Raw genomic sequence first — 24,332 nt, 5'->3', positions numbered from 1 at the left:
TTTTCCTGTGGTAGGTCATATAATCTCTAGATTTCCTATCAGGCCAGGATTGACTTGGGGCTCGTGGGCATGGAATCACTCATGTTTAATTTTTTCCAGGATTATAGTATCTTTAGACTGGTCACCAAGCCTCACTGTCTTAGACCAACCCTTTGCACTCATTCGTTCATAGGATAGAATAGAATAGAACGGTCAAACATTCCGTTGCTCATGAATCAATTCTCTACTCTATCCTCTCGATCGCACTTTGCAGTAAGCCATCAATCTGCCTCCACCGTCTGGCCAACACGTCCCTCATCCCGGCCGTCCCCTCCTCCAACCCTTCAACCTGCCTAATCTTGTCCGCTACGTCTCTCCGATACGCCTCCAGGACCTTGCGCAAGAGCGCGTCGACCTCGGGCTGGTCGAGCTCGCCGTCGTCCACGCCGCTCACGAAGCGGCGCCACCGGCCGAGTGGCAGGCAGCGGATGCGGAGCGCGACCTGGGTGCGGTGGCAGACGCCCTGCGCCCGATCGAGGGTGTAGTTTCCGAGGAAGCCCTCCTCCTGCAGGTCGCGGCGCTGGGACGGGGTCAGGCGTGGGAGGAGGGCGGGGTCGAGGAGGGTATAGTCGTCCTCGTCGTGGTGGTGCTGGTGCTGGTGTTGGTGTTGTCGGTCTGTGTTTGTGTCGGAGGAGGGGACAATGGTGGTGGCGATGGTGGGGGAGGAAGAGGAGGAGGAGGAGGGGATGATGAAGCCGTACTCGGCGAGGAGGAAGTCGTTGCTGTGGGTTCCGTAGGAGATGTAGATCTCGGCGCCGCGAGTGAGGGGGGGGGTGGAGGTGGAGGTGGTTACTGTGTAGCCGGTTGGGGAGAAGGAGACGTCGCTTTTGGGGGGGAGAGGGGGGAGGGTGGGATGTTAGTTTGGTTTGGTTTTTGTATCTATCGATTGGGATGGGATGGGTGGCTGCTGGGATTCGGAGTTTTTTGGTTGAGGAGGAGAAGGAGAAAGGGGAGAGAGGCTCACCAAGCGTTCCTCGAAGACGTGTGGTTGAAGTAGTCCGCGAAAGGGTTGAGTGCCATGCAGTCGTCCCTGTTCTTCGGCGCCGCTCTCGCGCTGGCGGTGGGCGACACGTAGTAGAAGGTTCGCGTGTTGACCAGCAGCCAGGCGTGGAGGTAGCGGTCGTAGCTAAGGTCCGGGAATGCGGCGGTGGCGGCGGCCCAGTCCCTCGCGAGCTTCTTCTTCTGCTGGGCGAGGAGGGAGGCCGCTTGTGGTGGGAGGAGGGCTTGGAGGGTGGAGGGCCAGCAGAGGGGCATGCTGGATTTGAAGGAGGCGCTGTTGCGTCGCTTGGTCAGTATAGGTGGTAAGTAGACTTTTTGTTGACGAAATTTTCCCTAAGCGAATTCGGGACTCCATCTCGTGTCTTAGAATGGTGGGGGTCGTGAAATGAAAGGGGTTTTGGACGGACGTACTAATCTGGGAGGACAGCGCGCCATGGTGCTCGTGATGGGGAGGTATCGAGGGCGAGGAATGCAGCGAGGATGTTGTGGACTGTATTTTTGGTCGGGGGAAGGGCGTCAGTTATGGCTTTTGGAACGCTAGATATGTCTATCAGGGCGGAGTGGGGGACAGTGAGGAGGGTCGTGTTTGCCTGTGAGAAGCAGAGCGTTAGCTGGTTGAAGGTGCTTGAGTGAAGTGTTTGAAGAGGAAATGATATGAGAAGCGTCGATGATGATTGGAGGTTTATCTAATCGAGATGATGTAGACAATAGACAAGAACTTCCTTGGCCTCCAAAGCGGCTGAAAATACGCGAAACTGGACCCAGCTTGGATATAAGAGTAAGCTCAAATTCCTGGAGTTTAGGATAACGACGTCCAGGAATGAGTTGAGAGAACCCATGTCCTCTCCTTGACTGCTGTAAATTTCCATGATCACAAACAAGGCTAGGACTCATAGAGATCATCATGTTCAGTAAGATATATACTCGGATGATCAGAGTAAACAGAATAGCCAAGATAACCGAAAGTTTGTAAATAAACAAGGAGAAACTTTTCGCGTGCCATGAAATGGGGGGAAAGAAAAGTGGAGAAGACGAGACCAAGACGATGCACCCACAAAGCAAATAGCCGTGCAAAAAGCAGACGAGGTAATAGCAAACAAAGTGCAATCCAGAAAAGAAGGAACAAGGTAATGAGGTGAGGATATTCATACTTCATGCTTCTGGGTAGCAATGATGCCAAGCCCTCGTCCCTCGAACTTGTGCGCCGCGATCCCGTTGATCTTGATACCTTGCGCAACAGCCCATTCCGTAAATTCTTCGTGGATCTCCATCTGGTGTTGAAGGGATGATCATGGGCTGTCCAATGTACAGTTTACCGGAAATTCAAAAGGCGAGGTCGAGGAATTTCGTCGTGGATCGTTGCTGCATGCGGCCCGGCCCGGCCCGGCCCATGGACTTCGGCTCGAATCCAAAGCGAAGCGGACAGGAACATCAACATCCGAAATACTTCGGTCGTCAACACCACTCCCTCCACGCAACTCCCATACAACAATGGCTCTGTTTCTACGGCAGAATGCACTGAGAGCTGGTCTTCCCCGGGAGCTGGTAGCATCATGTACGCTCTCACTTAATACGCGCCACTTCAGCGTGCTCCATCGCCCACCCCCGAATTACCCTGGCCATATTCCTCTCACTCGCATCGAGAAGCTTGGTCTCGCAGTAGGCTCAGCCTTTGGCTCCCTGCGAGACCCGTATCGTGGAGGTAAGTCTGAGCACTGCGCGCAATCTACCCATCGCAACAACTAACACGAAGCAGACCTGATCGCAGCCCTTGGCGAAGCAACCGCAACACCCTACTTCATCTACCGCCTCCGCGACGCCATGCTCGCGGATCCTACCGGCCGTCGAATCCTCAAGGAGCGACCCAGGATCACAAGCAAGACGATGCCGCTGGAATATCTACGAGCGCTGCCTGAGAACAGCGTGGGAAAGGCCTACGCCGACTGGCTCGACCGAGAAGGCGTCACGCCCGACACGCGCAGCGCGGTCCAGTACATCGACGACGAGGAGTGCGCGTACGTGATGCAGCGGTACCGCGAGTGTCACGACTTCTACCACGCCATCACCGGGCTCCCGATTATCATCGAGGGCGAGATTGCGGTCAAGGCGTTCGAGTTTGCGAATACGTTGCTGCCCATGACGGGGCTCAGTTTGTTTGCGTACGTGAGGTTGAAAAAGGAGGAGAGGGAGAGGTTCTGGGACATTTATCTGCCATGGGCAGTGAGGAATGGGATTCAGGGGCGAGAGATGCTGACGGTTTACTGGGAGGAGGAGCTGGAGAGGGACGTAGGGGAGGTCAGAAGGGAGTTGGGGATTGAGAAGCCAGTTGATTTGAGGGAGATCAGGAAGGCCGAGAGGGCGAAGAAGAAGGCCGAGAGGGAGGCTAGGGAGAGGGCTGCAGATGGGCTTGGGTTGAACTGAATAAACAGTTATGGAGCTTGGATGTTGGGATAATGAACTCCATTCTGGTCTCTGCAACGCGAGAGGAATGTCACAATCCTGAAGACCAGCAAACTCCATGATATCCGTCCCCCTGTCCCATACCGTATTACGACTCCCGTTTGGTATGGTAATGCATCCATACCTGTGATCGTTCCTTGAGTATCTTTTCCTCCCCTCCCCCATCTCACAAGTCCTTAAACAAATCATCGTCGTCTTCGTCATCCCATCCTCCCTTCCGCCTAGACACCACAATCTTCTCCTCCTTCCCCTTCTCGGCCACGGCCTCCAACAGCTCCCTCAACTGTGTCTCCGTAACCTTACTCCGCAACTGCCCGCTCCGCGCCAGCATGATCAGCCTATCCTCCACATCTCTCGCGCGCGACTCTTTCACGAGGCGGATGCGTCCCAAGCGGTCCGCGGCTTCGGGCTCGAGGATCTGCTGGAGGATGGAGGCCCGCGCTTCGGATTCCTGCTGTCTGGAGTCATAAGTACATATGTTAGCATGAGGGCTCCGAGCGTCCTCGGACGGATTAGACTGGACTGGACCGGACTGGGGTGCGCACTGTTTCTGCTCTTGCGATCCGCCTCCGCTGCTGGACCCTCCGCCTCTGCCTCCGCCGCCTTGGGCTTTCAGTTGCTCGAGGCGCGCTGCTCTGATCTGGGGAGAGATGTTAGTTACGGATATTTATTAGATGGGAGAGGTGAGAGACGTGCCTGTGCTAGATCGTCGTCCTCCATCTTGAAAGCTGTGTTGTTAGGAAGAGGGGTGCGATGGTTGCGAGAATTTTGGCGGGGCGTTCAGCCTTGTGGTCGGCTCGCTCGCTTGGCCATGAGCTTTCGTTTTGACGACACTCCTTCTGAACCGGAGCAGTTATATACTGAGAAGGGAGGAAGCTGGAGATTTCAAGATCACAAGTGGTACAGTTTTTGTTTGGCCTTAGAGGCCAGAATATGCTCTGCTATTCCGGTGCGTAATGTCTTTCCCCCCTCTTCTTTTTTGGCAATCCTTAGGCTCAAGGATTCAAGAAATCCAACCATAATATTGCCGGCATTTCCATACTCAATCTTCATATACGCATGTTTGTCCTTTCAATTGTTCGTTTTTCCTGATCACCAGATATGACTTTGAAAATCCCTGCCTCTCCATATTACAGCTGCGCCAGCATCGTCTTCAAGTCAGGCTCACCATCATCCTTCCTCCCGGTGTTCTTCTTCGCAGTAATCTTCTTCTTGGCGTCTCTTTTCTTCTTCCTCGCCGCTCTGCCCAAAGCCGTTTGCTTGCCATCTTTCTCTGTCTCAGGAACTTCTACTCCACTCGGTCCCGCTCCAGGATCCTCAATATCTTCAGTTTCCTCAACCACCTTCACCTTCTTAGTCCTCCGTGCCTTCTTAGTGAGAGGTTTATTGCTCGTTCCCTCTCTATCAGCTGCATCGTTCTTGTTTGCCTTCTGCCCCTTCTTCCCCTTCCCGGTATCAGGCTTCTCAATCGGCCCCTGCCCCCCATCCTCTTCCTCCTCCTCCTCCTCCTCCTCCTGCTCGTCATCTTCCTCACTCCTCTCCCTCTTCTTCGGCACTTTCAGTAGTTTTGGAGCACTAGCCTTTGTCCATGCCGCCTTCAAATCTTCCGCATGAACCAACAACCCCCATGGCGCGCCTACCGAACTCTGATCCAGGTCCGAGATCTCAAATCTCCCAGCATGCCGCTCATAATCCGTGACCAAAACCTCCTGTTTCACCGTCCCATCCAGCTTGCCCATAACCATCACCGCTTCTCCCGTCTCGAAGCCCACGTTCCCCTTACTCCCCACTGCCACTTTCCCGTCCAGCAGAAATGCCAGCGGGAGCGGAACACCATCATCCCGTATCCTGATTCTGGTCGGGATGTCCCACGGTTGGTAGATGGGCTGCAGCATGCGCCGCGGGATATATCTTTCCTGTCCCTGATAGTTTCTTACCTGGGCATTTTCCGATCGTGGGGTGGAGAGGTCGAGTAGGAAGTCGCCGTAGTCGACTCTGAACCACGGCGCGCGATCCCCGACTCTGATGGCTGGTCTGACGGCCGCGTCGCCGTTCTTGTTAGTATGTTCGATGAGGCGGACGATAGTGAAGGTTTTGGGTGTGCCGCGGCGGCTGACAGGACGCTCGATGCCTTTGCTTGGTCGCTGGCCGACTTCTCCCTCTTCGTCTTTCTCTTCCTCTTTGTCTTCATCTTCGTCCTCTTCCTCTCCGGGCTCTGTGGCGATGACTATAGGCGCTGTACCGGGAGCAGCAGGTGTATCCTGGTAGGTCTCGTCTTCTTCCTCAACCGCAACAACCTCATCACCTGGCCCAGAGTTCCGAGTACTCTCTCCCTCTGCTTGGCCCTTATTCTTCCCCTCATCAGCCGTGTCTTTTAAAGGCATCTCGATGAAACTACTCTCGTCCACAGGTTCCAATGGCAAATCATTAGTCAAATCATTCACTTCTTCAGGCAGCTCAACCACTTTCCCCTTCCCTTTTTCGGTAGCTGTCAAACGGGGTGCCCCTTTTTCTGAGTTTTCGACTCCCAGGCCATTCCGGTCTTCGCTTCTGCCGTCTTCGACCTCTTCGACAGCTGGTCTTCTGCCGTTGCTTGAAGATCCGGGTCGATCGACTTCCAAGTCTCCATCCCCTTTCTCTGCCTCAACGTCATCGATAGCATTCAATGCGCTGGGAGGTTTGGATACTGGATCTGAAACTACCGGAAATGATAGTGGAGATGTGTTGAAGACAGGGCCTGGGACCGGGGAGATGACTGGGATTGGGTCGGGCTGGATATCTCGCTTTAGGGACTCGGTTGACGCTGCAGCTGCAGGCGTGGACCGCTTCCGGTTTGGGGAGTAGTCGCCCATGGTGCAGCAGGTTATCCAAGGGGATTTATCCAAAACTGATTCGAAAAGTACTTTTGCCTGCGATTCTGGGGAGCGCTGTGGTGGAATTTGTGCTTGGCCTGCGTATGGAAGCGAGCAATTCTGGCAGAGGCGAGACGGGGCGAAGATGGAAGGCCGGTAGTAGGAGAGTAGGTCGAGGGGCGGCAAGACTCAAGAATCATCGCCCTTGTTACTTTCTTCCCTTGTCTGTGCTCCCTCTCTTCTTCCTTTCCAAGAGCGGGAGTGATGGACAAAGATTAATAAGGAGAGTGTGTGCGGTGCCGGATAAAGCGTTTGACGGATCCGGCGATGGGGACTTTGTGCTGCTGCTGGCGCTTTGCTCTGTCTGTCTGCTAAGCGAGCTTTGTTGGGGGGGTTCTTCGAGTCTTAAGATTCTGATTATTCTTTGAAGTGCTGACAACTTAAACCTTGAAAGGGTTATTGATTCTGGAACCGGTGCTATTCTACTATTTTTCCTTGCTTATTCGAGCGAATAAACCACTCCGTATTTTGGTTATATGCAAGCAGCTGGCCAATTCTCAGAGAATACGCGAGGAAGAGCTAAGCCTAAAGCGTCCCTATGAGCAATATAGAGAGCCGCTTCTCTACCCTGAGTCCCCCATGTTATGATGATATTGTGATATAGTGACAAGGAGGAATGATAGATAGAACTCTTTGCTGATGGTCGTCATCTTTCTATCTTATAGGTGCAATGAAAGCAGAATCAGCTATTGAACCTTTGCTAGTTAACGATGGATGTAAATTTATTGATGGTAGCATTATCCTACGACTCAATTATTGCTGCTGAGCTTTGGTTAGCACTTGCGCTTTAGATGGTTGGTCTATAGGGAGTGCGTGGCTTTACTTTTGATGCAAATCTTTGCTGTCACGTATTTGTATGCTGTCACCGTTCCCTTTATTTACTATTTCCCATACAGTTCTCAGATCTCGATATACTATTTCCGGAAGTCTAGAGACGTACTTCGATGTTAATCTGGCTCTCTCGGTCTTCTCTCAGAATACTGATTTCTGCGTTGCCCTCGTTTCATCTAGTGCTCCTAGTGCCCAGTAGTCGCTTTAATCTCTTTCATCTTCTCATCTCAAGGTTCGCACATGTCAGGAGGCAGCGAGTGTTCCGGAGAAGTCTATCCCCTTTTATCTCTAATAATTAAGTAAACAGTTTGGAGGTAGGAATGGTTTCAGCGGGTCTACGTCACGGCGATATTATTCGGGGTCCGTTTCTTATTCATTTTCTGGATGAATTACGATCTGTTCTGAACTCTAGTGGTTGAGAAAGGTCTTCGCTGACTGACGTAAGGGCTGATCATAGACAGAGTTCGTAGCAATATATAAGCACAAGCTTTCCTTTGACTTTCCGCTGCGCTGTCGACTACACAACTTATCACCGTATGCTCTTGTTGCGTTCACCTCGCTACGCCAGATGTACTTGAAGTCTCTTACAAATAAACCGATATGATATGTACACACTGCTTAGCCATAGTAATATGGATCAAGATAGTTCATCGCGGTACTCTTGTTATCATTCAGTATACTGCTGTCGATATCTAATTCGAAAGTTGCGACTGCTATCCTTTCCTCACCTCGCTAAGCTGCCACAGAGACACTCCGAACACTCCGATAATCACGTACCGATTCTGAGCGCAAATATTCGATCTATGCTAGAAAATGTATCGACTGATTGCAAAGGCTTTATTCACCCCACTTCCGCCCTTATAGTCGATGATGAGCATGATCGAACAGGTCATGACATCGGCAGAAGTCTGACATAGGCTTGCTTCAGGCCAGCATGCAGGCTCTACCCGTGGCCACGCTCATCTCTTTTGTAAGAAATGTGGGTTTTGAATATAGAACTACGAGTGAATCAAGTCTGTGGCGGAATTTGGTCCAGGAGAAATCGCTGGCATTTGCTGCCTGCCATTACCTAGGAGCGTACCCATCCATATTCACCCATGTTACACCCTCGTCCGATACCGTCAGGTTTACGACTACTTACTGATAACTCCTATAAAAGCGGACCCATCCTATCCAACAGTACCACGGCAATGACCAGAGTAAGGTGACGGTATTCCATAGAACCAAGCTAGTGCTGTCTCCTGCCCACGGTTCTTTTTTCTTAGCCTCTGTCGCTCTCTCTGATATATCCACTGCCTCGACACCTCTTACATACCAGCTATCAGTCAGTAGAACAACGCAGAAAAGCCACCCTGGATGATCTCCATAGCATATACTTCCAAGCTTTTACTCTCATCAAACACGTTGCTATCGATTTGAAGAGCTCCCCGAACGCCTTATCGTCAGGTCACATAGCCACAACATCCCAAATGTTTCGAAAGTATCACGATACTATATTTAGCTCGGGTGCTGCCGCCTCTGTAATATCAACTCTCTTCGACCATAACCCCGACGAGAGCTACATCCATGGGGCGCCTTTTCCGAACGTAAGAGTTTTCGCAGTTACTTTTCTTGCAACCCTGTCTTCAGAAGCAAGCTGGCGAGTACCGCGAAGTTTTTTTTTTTTCCTTTCAACATTGAAAGCGGCTATTTTATGCACGCTTCGAGGCCGCAACGTCGGAATGGTTAAAGTCAGCGTGATCGAGAATCGTGATCCAGCGTAATGAATCGATGACCTTACATACTATAGAAATGAAAGTAGCATAAAGAAGACCAAAGAGGGTATCGAATCGAAAGAGAAAGAAGAGAAAAGGTAATCATAAAGCACCAGATGCTAAGCTCTCTTGAAAATGAAGTCGCATTTGTACGGAAATCACGACCAATCGCAAGGGAAATGAAAATACACTTTACCTACCTACCTACCTACCTATCCACAACCACCACAACCATTCACTCGAAAGCTGAACGCCGTACAAACCACTACTTACAGTCCCTAACGCCGTACGATTGCAACAATCATTTCGTAAATCTTTTCACCCTTGGCATCTTTAACTAACGCTACATAAGTCTCCCTATCGTACCTATCTCCAACGCAAGATCAAAAGTACCCAGTGCATGCATGCATGCGTGCGGCAGCCGAACAGGAAACTCAAATAGCGCGAATGTTATCCACAGACAACTTGGAAAGCATTACTTTTCTTATCCTTTCCGCGGGTAATGCGATTCTAATCTGTGCTTCAATATATATCATGGAATAGAGGTCGGCGTCCCAGCTATCATCGGACCTCGTACCGGAGCTCGGTCGATTTCCAAGGGAGAAGTCAGATGGGCACCTCTATCAGAACTATCTATTGCAGAGCGCTTGCTGAGTTGCTTTGGCTGGTGGTTGTGCGGTTTACGAACTTGCAGTTTCTGTCATCTGGGCGTTTGGTACAGCCGATGCACGGCTATCGAATTGCACAGAAACGGCCCTCCAATCCTTTCCATTGCAATAGTTTAGAATATTCCGTTCTTGATTTGGGTTGGCATTCTTTTCCTGGACCAGCTAGGTAGCTGATATCGGGAATTAGATTAGGGGATTTAGGAAATACTAGCTTGGCAAGCGTCGCAAAGGATCTACTGTTTGCTCAATTCACTTCAATTCACTTCACTTCACTTCACTTCACTCTTGCCACCTACTAGCCATGTCTCCCAGGTACAAGCCCAGCGAGTAAGGCCTATTTGTATCCGTACGAAAGCTCCAGAGATCCACCCAGAAGCGAGAGAGCCGAAAAATCTGCTACGGAAACTCAATCTCATCTTCCCAAACATGGTTACCGACGAGAGACGAGAGAGCCTGCACCTTATCCAGTGCCTGCCACTAGCAAGCTATGCACACGCTCGAGAATCCTGCGTATCTGATGCAGTGCTCCTTCTTCGCTGTCGTAGGCTCGCAAAGCTACCACCGGCTACCCAGCTACCGCTGTCGCTTCTCGTGTTCTTGTCGCTGCCCATTCCCCTCTCACCAGTGTACGCATGCTGAAAGCGGAACGCGCTCCTTTGGGCGCTATCCGCGGACGCTGCACCTATTTCTGATGCTCAAGTGCAGAGAAGGCGCAAACAGGTTTGTCGTCGGGATAGGTCAATACGCTGCTGCTATTCTCTGAAGGCAAGGAAGGCGGCACGTGGCTACCCAGGCCTCTGGCTCGGATGCGATCGGGTCTTCCAAGGGCAATCGGGTGACCATTCTCGATGTCGGGACTTCTTGCGCCGTGGTTCAATCATGACTGGACTTCACTTGGATCTGAGGTGGCGGGGGGGGAGAGGGGAGTCTTCTACTGTAGATGGTTTCGGCAACTCTCGGAGCGTGCAGTTCTAGAAGGAGGCTTGAGAAAGCAAGCTCTTCCCTCCAAGCTGATTAGGTGTATAGTCTCGAGAACAGAGCTTCATAACTTAATAGGATGATGTCTGGCACATGGCCAATAAGAAGAAAAGGGGAGAGAAAAAAAAAAAGAAGGGTTTAAAACCCCAATCAAGCCGCCTTCGATCCCTTCCCCCTTCTCTAAGAGCTTTACGGACCCATTCTTTTCTTTTTTCCTCCCCCAAGCCAACTTTCTTCAATCTTACCCCGGAGAAGAAGAAAGAGTTAGGTATAAAGAAGAGGTTTCAAAAAGAAGCAAGCAAGGAAAGGGAGAAGGGAGAAAAGAGAAGGAGAAAAGAGAAGGAGAAAAGAGAAGGAGAAAAGAGAAGGTTGAAAGAGAAGGAGAAAAAAAAGAGAGCAAATTGATATAAATCTGTCTGTCAGTCAGATAAATATGCCGCGGCAGAGCTCACCCACTTCAGCCATCACTTATCCATTGATCCGTCTCAATAATCAAAAGTAAGTAAGTGCAACTATTTCTTTCATTCTCTCTGTCCGTCCCCTCTGCCAATGTATGTATGCCACTCACTCCCTCACTCACTGAGCATCCATCCATTCCCTTCCATTCCCGCCCATTCGTTCATTCATCCCCCCTCTTCGCCCAAACAAAGGTAGCAGTAATAGCAGCAGCAGCAGCAGCAGCAGCAGTAGTAGTAGTTCAAATATGCATTATCTACAAGGAGCAAGTAGCAGCAAGCCTTTGTAGCACTAGTAGAGTTTAGGTATCGCAAAGAACGCATTCATCCCCATCCATCCATCGTATCCCATTCCATTTCTTCCCCCCCCCCCCCACCTACAAGCTCTCAGGTCCGCCCCCCCCCCCCCCCCCCCCTCAAATCTCAATCCCGCAAACCGCTTCATCCACCCACTCAAATGCAAGACGAAGCCCAACCGAGACGTTAAAAAACCCCCTGTGCTTTCCATATCTCGCAAGCTGTGTACAGAGAAAGCCGAGAAGGGCATCGAAAAAAAAATCAAGAGCCGCCGGAGAATCGAAGGAGGTTGTGCAATGCAAGAAAAATCATCAACCAGGAACGCACAGCAGAAAAGGAACCAAGACTCCCAGAACGAAGAAAAGATCCCCTTAAGTACAGTTCCCTAGGCTGAAAGAAAAAAAAGCAAGCTTGTGCTCCCATCTCTAGATAGTGAAGGGAATTCGAAATGGCGATTATAGTCTTAGCTCAAGTCAAAAGTGCCCGTTGCTATGCCGCTCTACAAATCCACCCTCTGTCGAAATCAGAAAGAGGCTGCATCCCTTATAGAATAGAGCACTTGGGAGACTTCTTCTTCATGGGTTGAGGACGAGGGCTCAAGACAGCTCTGGACTCACGTTAGCTCTGCTTTCGACTCTTCTTGATCAGGAAGGACATCTCTTTCGGAATGGGCCTTGCGGCTCGCCGTATGCAGCTAGGCCGCATGAGTGGTCGCATGGAACAGACCTACCGGATGGCTTCGTCAAAGACGCTCTTGAGATTTCTTTGTGTCAGGGCAGAGCACTCCAAGTACTTGTGGGCGCGGATCTCCTTTGCGGTAATCAAGGCCTGATCGTACGAAACCGGGTCCATTCTCTTCTGTCTCAGGCTCTCGAGGGTAGCCGGATCCTCTCGCAAATCCAGCTTGGTACCGACGAGGATGATGGGGACCGAGGGGGCGTGATGGTCGATCTCAGGGAACCACTGCATTTCCCGTCAGCTCGCGCAATTTTCAGTCAGGTTCAAGTGATCTGCAAACCTTTGCTCGGACGTTATCGAAGGATGGAGGGGAGACGATGGAGAAGCAGATGAGGAAGACGTCCGTTTGGGGGTAGGAGAGTGGTCGAAGTCGATCGTAATCTTCTTGTCCAGCGGTATCCCACAGGCCCAAGCTGATCGGCTTGCCGTCGACCATGACACTCGCGGAGTAGTTATCGAAGCTGCTCTGGTCAGCGCAAGCGCGTCTCGAGGGTCCGACGGTGCTCTACTCACACGGTCGGGATGTACTCGCCCGGGAAGGCATTGGTGGTGTACGAGATCAAGAGACATGTCTTTGGAGCGCGTCAGTATCTGCGAGTCTGCGTCTCAAGTACTCTATCTTTCAAGCACCCTGTGTATGCGACGTACCTTTCCAACAGCACCATCACCGGTGACAACACACTGCGCAGATATCAAGTCAGCCTCAAGATGCCCCGTGTGTGTATATCAGACAGGCGGCGGCGCGGGCAGTCTGACCTTCAGCGATTGTGTTCCTGGGGCCGCCATTCTGGGTATCGGAGAGTTCTGATGTGGGGATGTCGAGGGAGTTCACTGAAGTTGAGACTGGATTATCGAGAATGGAGGTTGTGGGCGAGTCCACGACTGCATCAAAGGTCAGGTTGTCTTGATACAATAGAAGCTGCTCCTCCTTGCCCAGAGCTCGGTGGATATGATCCAACAGTGAGATGATCTGCGGCGAGGCGGTACTGAACGTACCTTGGAAGTGCTTGTGGTTGACCCAGGTGGAGGTTGACCGAGGAGCTGCGACGAGGTTCGCGGGCTATTGAAAGCGGTCGACGCGATCTGACGACGGCGTTCAGTTTCTTCAGTCGCAGTTTGAAGGATCGAGAAGAGTTTGTCTTGTTCCGGTATTAAATATTCGAGTTGAGTTGCGGTGTGTTGTATTAGATTGTGAGGATCGAGAAGTAGGGGAGAGGGGAGCTCGCTCGCTTTGGTGAGGGTAAAGGCGACTGGTGAGGCAGGCCAGTGAAGTGAGGCGAGGAATCGTGCGGTGCGTGAGAAGAGCCCGAGCTCGTCGGCGGCAGCACTTCAAACTCTTCAAACTCGATGCACTTGACGCAGATCTGTAACAACAACGCCTGTACCCGTCTCCCCCAAAGGTATCAACACCGAGGACACTTGGGATGTGTACGCCGGATCCTCTCCGGATGCAGCGCTTCTGCCGCGCGAGGACTGGCCGTCGGGACTGGCCTGCGACTTGGGGAAGGCCTTGATACGACGTCGGACCGTTCTTGCGATCTGTAATACAGTCGCCGGTGAGGTTCTAAGGTTCTGTGAGGTCTGCAATGCAAGGCAAAGGCGCAAAGGGATGGCTCCAAGGGACGCACACGGGTTTACTGGCTGCCAGTCATTCACAAATGCCAGCAGCGCCCACGGCGTCAAGGGAAAGGGAGGGAGGTCACACGGCGTATGGGAGCAATGAAAGAATGAAAGGAAACCGAACCAAGAGAGACTTAAAGGCAACGATGGCCAGAGGACTTTGAAGAGGGCTGCTAGAGCTGAGGGTTTTATGAGCATCTCTTTCTAATGGCACTGCTGAAGACGGCTGAAGTGCTCTGGGAAGCCTTTTGTTTTGTTGTTTCAGTGTTCTAAACTCAGCTATTCATAGGAGTCTTCTGCCTCCCTTCGCTCCCTTCGGTATAGTTGAAGGATCGCGAGAGATCCTTTCCTTCCTTTCCTCCCTCCCTCCCTTCCTTCATACCAAAGATTTGCTACTCCTTGAGTACATGGCAAGTGTGCAGTTGAACCTCGGCATAGCAGAGCCGATACTACTCCGGACATAGGCATCAGCTCGCACCATCCATGCGGCTTTAAGCTTATCCTGTCTCGCTTTGTGATCTTTGACACCTCCCAGGTTGGAGCTTGAACGATACCCCTGCATACGGACGGCCTTACTTAATGGAACTTGCTGTTTGTTTCACTCCGATAACCGATAAGAAGGCGACAAATTCCGAACCCAAGGCCGAGCGCCGGCCGTTATCCTTACACACATCACTTTGTCTTTAGAAACTCCAGGGACCACAAAGCCATTCTACTTTCCTATGGATGATGGAGTAATGTACGTCAGGCTCGGCTCTTGTGTGTTTATATATGGCTCTATGTAAAGAGGGAGGAGGATCCAAGACTCATTCAGGGGCTAGTCGGGACTACAATGCCGCCTCTTGCCAACTTTTAATCGTGCCTGGCCTTATACTTTTTCTCGATGTTTCCGAGATAATTGATACGAAGGCATGCGGAATTCCAGCGTTTCAGTTGAGGTCTTCATCTGGAACTCCTCGTATCCCAGTGTAAACAAAGTAGTTGCAATCGCTCGCTTCCCCTTTCGCTACTCCCCGCATCGCAAAGCACCCCGCCATTTTTAGTTTCCTGAGATCTCGCCATACGGAGGACAACATTTCATACGCAGAGGAAAGCCTCATATCTAGTTCATCTTAAGTTGCCAGTAGCCGGGTGTGCAGTGAAGTTTTTGATTTCGATCAGATACCCATATAAACCTCAGTCCTTGGCACCCTCCATGTAAAACCGAGCTTAGCGCCAGATGCCCCAAAACCTCCCACCAGACTCCATCTCAAATGACTTCAAAACTGGGCCTCAGTCTCATCACTATTCCACCCGTCGTCATCGTCGTGGCGGGCGTGGTGGCGGTCGTCGTCCCTGTTGTCGTCAGCGTCATCTCCTCTCCTCCTCACCCCCAGACGTCTCAATCTTGCCAGAATGGCCTGTTTCGTAAACCCAGCCTGTCGTGGTAGATCGGGTCTGCCACCAGCCTTTGATTGACGCGGTGTCCCATCTTCGGTTCTGCCTCGTCGTCCTCTGCCCCATCGTTCCAGGAATGTACCGTACATGTACCGCTTGACATTCCATACCCGTTCCACGCGGACGCGACAATTATCGGTGCATTAGGATGCCAACTCGCATCTCTGACACAAGTCCTCCACGGCGTGCCGGTTTGTGGGTGGACCCCCTCATCATCCGCGGATATGGGCTGGGCGCCTTGCGTAGCGCTGTAGACATCAATAGTACCAGCGAGAGTAGCGTCCATGTTGTAAATGAAGACTTTGCCGTCCTCACTTCCTGAATACACGTAGCGTGAGTTCGTGCTGGAGGGTGGAGAGAAATGGCAACGGATCAGTGTACGTAGCACTCTGTGGCCGCGGAAAGTGACGACTGAGTTGTCATCTGGGTCTTGGTACCAGTCGTTCATGTCGTAGGAGCCCCAACGATAGTCGAAGCGCTCTCCATTGTTGACGCGGCGGTGCGGATTGATAGATTCGAATTTCTCTGAGGGCATGACCATTCGTAGGTCCCAAAGCTTCATAGTTTGGTCTTTGCCGTTGCTAAGGATGTATCCTGCGTCTACTTTAGTCATAGATTCACGCCACGGGATACAGGATACTTACGGCCATCTCCTTTGCTATCAATGTAGGTGAGACCCTCGGTATGGCCAATAAAAGCTCCCGCAGATCGACTTTCACCCATACTTCTCGTGTCCCATACCTTGAGCGTCGTGTCATCCGAACCAGAATAGAGGATATGAGGTGAAGACTTGTCAGCGAAACAGACCGCATTGACATCGTCATCATGCCCATAAATCCTGTGCAGCTGTCTGCGCGACTCAATATCATAAAGCACAACAGAACCTCCGGTCGTACCAGCGACTAATTGCCGACCATCACCCGAATACCGAATAGACCAAATGCCAAATGATCTGTAGTTTCTGCCAGTAGCTCCCTCTGTCAACGCCAAATCCAAGACGTATGGATCTCCCATATCATTCGGATCTGTCGGGGCCAGGCAGACTTGACTCTGTATAGATGTATAGGCTAGATACTTGTTGTCCGGGCTCAGCGAAGCGTCCGTGAGAGTCCATTGTCCCATGGGATACTCCACTGTCTTGTAATACCGCCACTTGTAGGGATTTGAGGTATCGTACATTCGGACTTTGTAGTCTTTGTTGGCGGAGAAAAAGAAATTCCCGTCATCCGAGAACTGCCCCGAGTAGACTGGTAGATCGTAAGAGATGACCATGTCAGCATTCGAGGCAGGTATCATATCCTAGATTATGATTAGCTCGAGTCCTACATACTCTACTGGAGTTCCTACCTGGGCCATGAGCCGTTTGTTTAACCTTTGTCTGGCAGGACTCTCAATAGCCAACTCTCTATCCAGTATCCGCAGTGCAAGCTTCTTCTTCCCAATTCTATTCCTATCAATCGACGTAACCGTGTACGCTGGATCCGCTCCAAAGGCCCCTGAGTTCATCAGCTCAGCACCCTTCTCAGATGGCACCTTCGGAAAGCGATTGGGGTCCGGACGTGTCCTCTGCCTTCTTCCGCCCCACCAGGCCGCATCGCTGTCGTCCCCTTCGTCCTCTTCTTCTAGGTGAATATCCCCGAGGCGAAGCATCCTTCTGACCTGGTGGCTCCGTAGCATGGCCAGAAGTCGGCGTTGTCCAATGACTGTGTATCCCAGGATCATGAGCAATAGGTTCTGTAAAAAAGTGTAGGTGTGAAGCTCACGATGTTGTGCTTCATAATCCGGCGTTTGTCCCTCCCCGTCATCGTCCTCGACTTCATCGACATCAATTTCGACTTCGATCTCGTCGTAGCTTATGCCGTCGTCACCTGTAAGATTGCTTTAGCCTCAAACAGAGCTGTATGCAGGGCAAGAAGCCGTACCTCCTTCGTCTTCGTCTTCGTCTTCGTCTTCGTCTCCGTATTCTTCCTCTTCTCCCTCTGATTCTCCTTCTCCCTCTCTCCCTCCCTCTGTATCTTCACCTTCGCCTTCATCCCCACCATCATCTTCAGCTTGCCGGTATTGATTCAGTGGACTTTGAATAAAAGCATCATCCTCGTCCATCTCTCCCTCGCCTTGTTGATATACGGGACTGTGAGACATTATTGTTGTAGTATTACGGGCACTCGACAGCTGGAATATTGGTCCAGCATTCACGGAATTCGCCGAGGCATAAGAAACTTGGAAATTGAAGTGATGATCCGTTTGGGGAGAACAAGTCAGAGGGAGATATCGTTAACGGTGTACCTACGAAGTAGTGATGATGCGTTTACCACGATAAGTAACGGGAATACGGTCGGCGATAAGGAACCCAACCCCGCATGTCTTGCATCCCTCCCTTGCCAGTTGCAACCACCGACGACGCATCCCGTTTCACAAATATATCCATCTCGGAATGTGTTTAATAGCTTCTAATAGCATACGTCTTGCATCGTTAGAATAGAGTGTTGATGGATCTTTTCATTGAAGAAAGGGGTATCGTATAATAATACACCAGCTTCAACACCCCGGTCTAGTCTACTCGGCAAACATGTCAACAGATCGGCTTAAGAAGTACTAGTCGATCTCGTCTACCCGGTACCCTTTTGCTGTACTTTCTCAGGGGTAATAAGCGAGTTGATTAGATCACGATTCTTTCTTTTAGGTATTGCAACAAATCAAAACATATATCCCAGTGCTAAATAAGTGATCGCTGCTATAGTAGCCTTCCCCGATAGGCAGGCATTTACTTATGTCCGGAGGTAAAGATTGCCGATATCTTTGTCTGACGTGAGACTGATGCCCGGCTAATATCATGTATTGCCTTCACGACATACTCAACCTGCCAGACCGACTCAGGTCTCGCAATACCGATCAGCTCAACCAACTCAGATTTTCCACTTGATAATTCAATCTCCATCAGAAGTCGATACTATTTCGAATATTAGAGGAGCACCAGAAGTCATGCATATCGAATCTGAAATCCTCCACGACTTTCTTGACGGTAACCCAGCAGTTGAATTCATCCGCTTCCAATGGGTCGACTATTCCGGTATCCTGACAGTGCGTGTTGCAACGAGAGCCTTCGCTCTCAGTCTGGATCAAATGGGGGGATTTATCAACATGCCAAGTCCCATCATCAGCGCACTGCTCCTCGACGGTTCTCTGCTCTTCGAGGACGTCCATTCCGGCATCGACCAAGCATACCCGGACTGGTCTAGTATCAGAATCTTACCGTATCACCCGAATACAGCCTCAGTGATGTGTTTCATCGAAGAAGGAGAACAGCCGGCCGGCCACGGATTCCTCAGAGATCCTCGCAGCAGACTCCGCGATATCGTCGCAACGGCCAAATCCAAGCATGATATCGAGATGCTCGTAGGTATGGAGATCGAGTTCTTCGTCTGCGAAGAGGCAGATGGTGTCTTAAGACCCGTTCCTACCGTCAAGAACGTCTACTCGGCAGCAAGCCTTCGCAACAAAATTCTCCCCGTCCTCGAAGAGATAGTCTCTGCACTTCAGCACGCAGGCATCAAGGTCCGACAGTTTCATAGTGAAAGTGGTCAAGGGCAATTTGAAATCTCGACTGAACCATTGCCGCCTCTTGAATCAGCAGATGCGTTGTACTTCTGTCACGAGACGATCAGGACAATAGTCGCAAGCCATGGACTGAGAGCGACGATGCATCCGAAGCCATTTGAGAAGAGCTCCAGCACCGGTTCGCATTACCATCTTTCTATTTCAAGAACGGAGAAGGGAGACTCGTTTTTGGCCGGCTTGTTAGGAAGCTGGAGAGCGCTATCTGCGTTTTATCAGCCCAATTATGATAGCAATGCTCGCACCCGGCCGGGAGCACGTGTTACCTGGGGTATCGAGAACAAATCGGCTTCTATCCGTAAAGTCTACGATGGCTACTGGGAACTCAGGGGCCCAGATGCAACTGCGAACGCTTACCTCGCATTGATGGCTATCATCACTGCCGGCTTGATGGGTATTGAATGTGGCAAAGAGTTGAAGATGAAGAACGCCACGCAGATTATGTTCAAGGAGCCGTTGGCGGATGATGTGGCGGCCGAGATGAACATCGTGGATCGGATGCCGACTAGTCTAAAGGAGGCTATCGAGAGTTTGAAGAAAGACGAGGCGTTGACCAAAGCGATTGGGTCGGAGCTGGTTGATCGATATGTGCATTTTAAGACAAAGGAAGAGGAAAAGATGAGTCAGCTTATTCCATCAGAGAGAAGAGATATCGCAATGGCACTCTTCTAGGTTTCTTCAAAATGGAATCAGTGTCTCGAGCTGTGAATGGACTGCTTCGAAATCTCGATCAAGTTGTGAGCAGTAGAAGGTAGGCCGGGCTCAAGAGGTGAATACACTCATCTCCTGAATGATATAAATTGGAGTTTCGAATAGCTCTTTGATGAGTGCCTGTCTTCTCTCATTTCACAGATGCATAGTTGACTGATTTGAAAGGTATAGCAGAGAAAATGCGCACCAGGCCTCTGAAGCTTAACTTTTGAAAAGGCGAGGACCGAACGTCGTCTAGAGTCAACCATTCTTTACCGACCACCATGATTCATTTATTTCCGTCTCATCTCCTCAAGTCAAGGCGCTTCAGCAGTCAACAGGCATCGAGACTTGAATTGATGGAAACGAAGGGCAAGTGTACACGAATGTACCTAGCAAGGCTGAACCAAGAGCTACGAGCGCCGAGAATCTCACACGAGCGGCAGCCACGACTCAGTACTACGTTCCATATCTATCCACCATCTCGGTGGATATGGAATGTAAGGTAAGTAAGAATTAGAATGCTTGGGCAAGGGAACGAGGTCGACACGAGATCGAAGCACAAACTCCCGGCATCATCCACCCCCACGTTCAGCTTCGCGCAATCCTACCAGGCTCTGAAGTCTGCAAGTTGAGGTTCAGCCTCAACTTTCTGAACCAGCTGGACTGCCTCAATCGTAAGAATGGCGCCTGTTGTACTTGAGATCTACTGTTGCACGCGCAACGGCTTCTGTCATACTGCATTGCACGGCATGCGATACCGCGTAGCGCACCTCACGTCAAGCACGTTGAACGGCGCAATTCTCAGGAGTCAGCAATGATACGGCCGCAAGTTAGTATCCACAGCTGGTTGACCGGCTTCCTCGAGGAGGAAACCAACGGCGCCCTGTGGTATCGTGTAGGTTTCAAGCAGTGCAAGACAACTTGTTTGTTGTCGAGAACGCCGACGAGTGCCTCAAGGAGCTTCTAATAAGAGTCGGCGTCACGCCACCAAGGCCTCTTCGAGCCACTCCACATGGTCTCGTCGGTACGGAGCCGAGAAATCCCGCAGCTGGACTTCAGCGCTGCAATGTAATATAGTCCTCAGCTGTAGATCTCTGCAGCAGGAGGAGAGACGTACTGCCGTACCCACATTGTCATCAGGCTATGATAGGAAAATTAGTCTGCAAGTCTTGTATCAAACGCTCAACAGAGGTTCCTCTTACGAACTTGATTAATGAAGAGCCTGAACGCGACAACCTTCATATACACTATCTTCGGTGGAATATATACCACTAGGATCGAATGCGCAAATTTTGTATGCAGAGTATAGAACGATGGTTTATTTATAGCTTGAATATTATGATGATATCTGGAGACGGCGCCTATCCGCTTGATGCGTCTGCGAACTGCCCTACCGCACAAGGGCTACCCGCACATCATCACTTCGCCTCGTGGAGTCCATGCCCTACCGAGAGCACCAAAACTCGGCTCAATCGATTTGCGTGGGTTATAGTTTTCTTGAGAGGGCTCGGTATACCCCAAAATCGTCCGTAATTACCTCCTGTCTGGATCTGGGTACGTCCCTCCCAATATATGTACAGCGGCTGCCTGCCGAGTCTTGTTCTGTCCTAACATACCAAATGGACAGGGTCATTGTAGGTCTCCTGAAGCCACTTGAGGAACTTCCCACTGCTATTTACCCGGTGATTTTCAGCCCTGCCTGCATAATTCATTGGCACAAAGGAAGACTGCATTGGAGATTCGCTCCTCCGGTACTTACCTCTTTCATGCCAACGAGATAGACTCGTGTGATACAACAGCCCCCATAAGCTCGATGAAGGAGGCATGCACATACCCGGCACGAAGGGAAAGGTCCCGTTACACAACACAGGCCATTAACCAGATAGAACGAACACTCGAGAACACACTCATGGAGAGCTCGTACCTCTGAAATCGCCGGGAGTAGAGCTGAATTTTGCACAATGGAATCATATCCGTAACTAGTGTGTTTATGAATTCTTCACCTGTTCTTTATTATCAGGTTCTGGCGTCTCTCTTGTTGACGAAGCCCCGAATCGCGCATATAATCGCGCATATCTTGTGTCGGTTCTGGAACTCTACAACCAATAGCACCACAAGAACACGATGACCAAGTCAAGCTTCACAAGCGACTAAGCCGTCAGAAAATGTACGTGCAGTCAGTGCTGGCTGTGCAGGGGAATACAAGCTTCAAGAGATCTTCCTGCAGGTGAGTTCAAGGGCATCGACACCCATGCTAAGGAGAACAGCTGCTATCTTGATGCTGATATTAGCTCACCGACCAATGTCTTGATAAGTATATCTTTACAGGGTGCGCTGATGGCCAATTCTGTCATTTCATACAAGTTCACCCAAGTAGAGCCTCCTCTCCGCAGAGATTGGAAACTATATGATATAGCAGACTCGTCACTATCATGGACGCCATTTCCACCCATCAACGTCACTCACCCCAGGCGGTACCTAAGCCTCTCAAACAGAGAAAGTTTAGATCTTCCTGTGATGCATGCAGTGGATCTAAAGTCAAATGCAATCAAGGAAAACCACGATGCGTTCGATGCATCAATCTAGGGCTTGCCTGTAACTACAGCCCTTCTCGGAGAATGGGAAAGCCACCAGCCTCGTCTCGAAGACTCATCAACACATCAAGTCCTTGTCGACCAGCAGATACATCTTTACAAAGATCTGAGATCAAGGAGGGACAATTGTTTCTGCCACCGTGCACGCCAGAGCCACACATACGTATCCCAGGTGTTGGTCAAGGCCAGCATTTTCCCAGGTTCCCGATGATAGACGACACAGACCTTGCGGGATTCGATTGGCGAGACACAATATATCCGCCATCGACGTCAACTTTCAACACTCCAATAACAATCAGCACCCCTCTCAAAAGCTTGAATCTCGCAAATCCATCTTACGACTTCGCAACGAGTCCAGAGCTCCCACGGCTGCAAAATAGCAGGCCCTTCATCTTTAGCGATGACAACAGTACCACGGAAGCGAGTGAAGCTCAAAGCTACAACACCTTCGAACACTTTACAGGCAGCTCCTCTCCACCGCCGAAACAGGAACCATTGCCACCGCCAAGCATATGCACACCAAAGCTTCCCGCGCAGTATTTCGAAGTCGGCCCCCAACCAGTATCTCAGCGAAGCGATTTCCCCATCGATCAACTACTCGCGGAGAACAAGGCGCAGCTCCAGAACGCCTTCAACCTGCTGTCACACTCCTGCCCCGACACCCCCCACTACGCCCTCACCATCGCCCTGACCTGCGTCAGGAATCTCGCGCACTGCGAAGCTGTCCTCCAGGCGCCGCAGCCATCTCGCTACGCGGAGAAGACCCGGATCCAGATCGTCGTCAACGAGCTGCGCAAAGTCAAGGGCTTGGTGGACAGGTATGCCAACAAGTACTGCTGCCACCACCCTGGGAGGAAGGGCGACGGCCACGATGGTGGGATCTACGGCGCGCTGGAAGTCTTTCTCAGATCGGAGTTGGCGATGGCGATGCAAGACCTGCTCATGAGAGTTCAGTCTTAGGGGTGTTTTCTTTTCTTCCTCAACTTCTTTCCATTTTCTTCTTCCCCTTCTTCTTCTTCTTCTCCTTCTTCTCCTTCTTCTTCTTAGAAATAAGAATTTAAAGGCAGAGTTAGAGCCTCAAGAATCAAATCGATAGCTTCTTAGCCAGCCGCCGCGCAGGACTACCCCCTCGGTAAATGAAACTCATGATATAGAAAGACGTAGAAAGAAGTCAAAAAAGATTACTCACTTTCACTCCAGGTACTAAATCCGACGCTCTATTATCCATCGTGAAGAAGAGAGTGATCCCTCTTTCTCTGCACCACTTTTTTTTTTTTTTTTTTTTTCGGGTAGTGTTAAATCCATGGCTAGACGATCATGATGAACCTGTTGGGTAACTCAGTATCTATCTATCTTTAAATTACGAAGTCTGTCTTTGGTGTTGGTGTTGGTGTTGGTCTTGGTCTTGGGAGAGAGGGAGGGATAGATGGATTCAGCGTGGCGCTGTCCTGTCCTGTCCTGTATGTGCGATACATGTGGATCCTGCCGTGAGTGAGTAAGTAAGCAAGTAAGTAAGTAAGCGCCATCGATGTCCGTCGTGTTCCTCACAGAGATAGCCGTTGTGTCTTTACGTAAATGCAAGGCATCGCGGTCTGGGAATGTTGATTGCGAGAAGGAGGCTGGAGGAGATGAGAATAGGATAGAATACGTTGTGTTGATTGTTTGATGGGATTAAGTGACCGAGAGGGAGACGGTCTCTGTGTATTGTGTTGTATTTTATTGTGTTGTATTGTATTGAATGAGGTAGGTAGTAAGTGAGTCAGTAAGGAGATGGGTAAGAGAGAGGTTTCGGTTCGATTTGGATAAATTGGATTGGATTGGTAAGTAACTGGTATGAAAAGCTTGTCTTGTAAATAGCAAGAATAGACGGAAAGAGAAAAAGGACGGAAGAGAGAGAAGGGCTGCATAGGATAGGATAGGATAGGATTGGATAGGTAAAAGTCTGTCGTTTACTTAAGCAGGCAGTAAGTGAGTGAGTGAGTAAGTGGCATTTGGATATCTGCTGCGGGAAAGGTATATATGTGTACATATGTAGAGCATATTTGTGGGACTGACCGGGCCGGATAACTTGACAGTCTGTTGGAAACGACGGGGTTGTTTTACTAGAGTGATATCTTTATCAGATGGAAGACATGGAGAGAGTAGCCTAAGCGGCTTCGGATTAATATTCATTTCTTTTTTTTTTCCCCTCCCGGCTCCGTGAACAAGTTCTCATCCAAGCATTCAGTACCAAAAAATTATA

General features: G+C 50.5%; 8 protein-coding genes across 8 annotated transcripts; 3 read left to right on the top strand and 5 right to left on the bottom strand.

Annotated features, from left to right (window-relative positions):
• Positions 1-223: 223 nt before the first annotated feature.
• Positions 224-2,309, bottom strand: L3040_005989 (uncharacterized protein; the record flags this gene model as incomplete). Its single annotated transcript, XM_007294119.2, has 4 exons — positions 224-863; positions 1,004-1,312; positions 1,450-1,628; positions 2,190-2,309. 4 exons carry the CDS (start codon positions 2,307-2,309, stop codon positions 224-226), a joined length of 1,248 nt encoding a protein of 415 aa, XP_007294181.2.
• A 220-nt stretch (positions 2,310-2,529) lies between these two features.
• On the top strand, positions 2,530-3,459 carry L3040_005988 (uncharacterized protein; the record flags this gene model as incomplete). The annotated part of the gene is made up of 2 exons (XM_007294120.2): positions 2,530-2,740; positions 2,795-3,459. 2 exons carry the CDS (start codon positions 2,530-2,532, stop codon positions 3,457-3,459), a joined length of 876 nt encoding a protein of 291 aa, XP_007294182.1.
• A 205-nt stretch (positions 3,460-3,664) lies between these two features.
• On the bottom strand, positions 3,665-4,218 carry L3040_005987 (uncharacterized protein; the record flags this gene model as incomplete). Its single annotated transcript, XM_066156031.1, has 3 exons — positions 3,665-3,956; positions 4,044-4,138; positions 4,195-4,218. 3 exons carry the CDS (start codon positions 4,216-4,218, stop codon positions 3,665-3,667), a joined length of 411 nt encoding a protein of 136 aa, XP_066011254.1.
• A 410-nt stretch (positions 4,219-4,628) lies between these two features.
• Positions 4,629-6,350, bottom strand: L3040_005986 (uncharacterized protein; the record flags this gene model as incomplete). The annotated part of the gene is made up of 1 exon (XM_007294122.2): positions 4,629-6,350. One exon carries the CDS (start codon positions 6,348-6,350, stop codon positions 4,629-4,631), a length of 1,722 nt encoding a protein of 573 aa, XP_007294184.2.
• A 5,586-nt stretch (positions 6,351-11,936) lies between these two features.
• Positions 11,937-12,917, bottom strand: L3040_005985 (uncharacterized protein; the record flags this gene model as incomplete). Its single annotated transcript, XM_066156025.1, has 6 exons — positions 11,937-12,000; positions 12,124-12,356; positions 12,412-12,592; positions 12,645-12,703; positions 12,780-12,812; positions 12,888-12,917. The coding sequence occupies 6 exons, from the start codon at positions 12,915-12,917 to the stop codon at positions 11,937-11,939; spliced, it is 600 nt and encodes a 199-aa protein (XP_066011253.1).
• Positions 12,918-15,132: 2,215 nt separating this feature from the next.
• Positions 15,133-17,330, bottom strand: L3040_005984 (uncharacterized protein; the record flags this gene model as incomplete). Its single annotated transcript, XM_007294124.2, has 5 exons — positions 15,133-15,782; positions 15,833-16,487; positions 16,536-16,891; positions 16,952-17,056; positions 17,111-17,330. The coding sequence occupies 5 exons, from the start codon at positions 17,328-17,330 to the stop codon at positions 15,133-15,135; spliced, it is 1,986 nt and encodes a 661-aa protein (XP_007294186.2).
• An 840-nt stretch (positions 17,331-18,170) lies between these two features.
• On the top strand, positions 18,171-19,475 carry L3040_005983 (uncharacterized protein; the record flags this gene model as incomplete). Its single annotated transcript, XM_007294125.1, has 1 exon — positions 18,171-19,475. One exon carries the CDS (start codon positions 18,171-18,173, stop codon positions 19,473-19,475), a length of 1,305 nt encoding a protein of 434 aa, XP_007294187.1.
• A 2,822-nt stretch (positions 19,476-22,297) lies between these two features.
• L3040_005982 (uncharacterized protein) lies at positions 22,298-23,050 on the top strand (the record flags this gene model as incomplete). Its single annotated transcript, XM_007294126.2, has 1 exon — positions 22,298-23,050. One exon carries the CDS (start codon positions 22,298-22,300, stop codon positions 23,048-23,050), a length of 753 nt encoding a protein of 250 aa, XP_007294188.2.
• Positions 23,051-24,332: the final 1,282 nt, after the last annotated feature.

Source organism: Drepanopeziza brunnea, assembly GCF_022702325.1.
Source record: "Drepanopeziza brunnea f. sp. 'multigermtubi' strain 214-2 chromosome Unknown ctg10, whole genome shotgun sequence".
Lineage (NCBI taxonomy): Eukaryota > Fungi > Ascomycota > Leotiomycetes > Helotiales > Drepanopezizaceae > Drepanopeziza > Drepanopeziza brunnea.
This window is presented reverse-complemented; position numbering and strand designations above follow the sequence as displayed.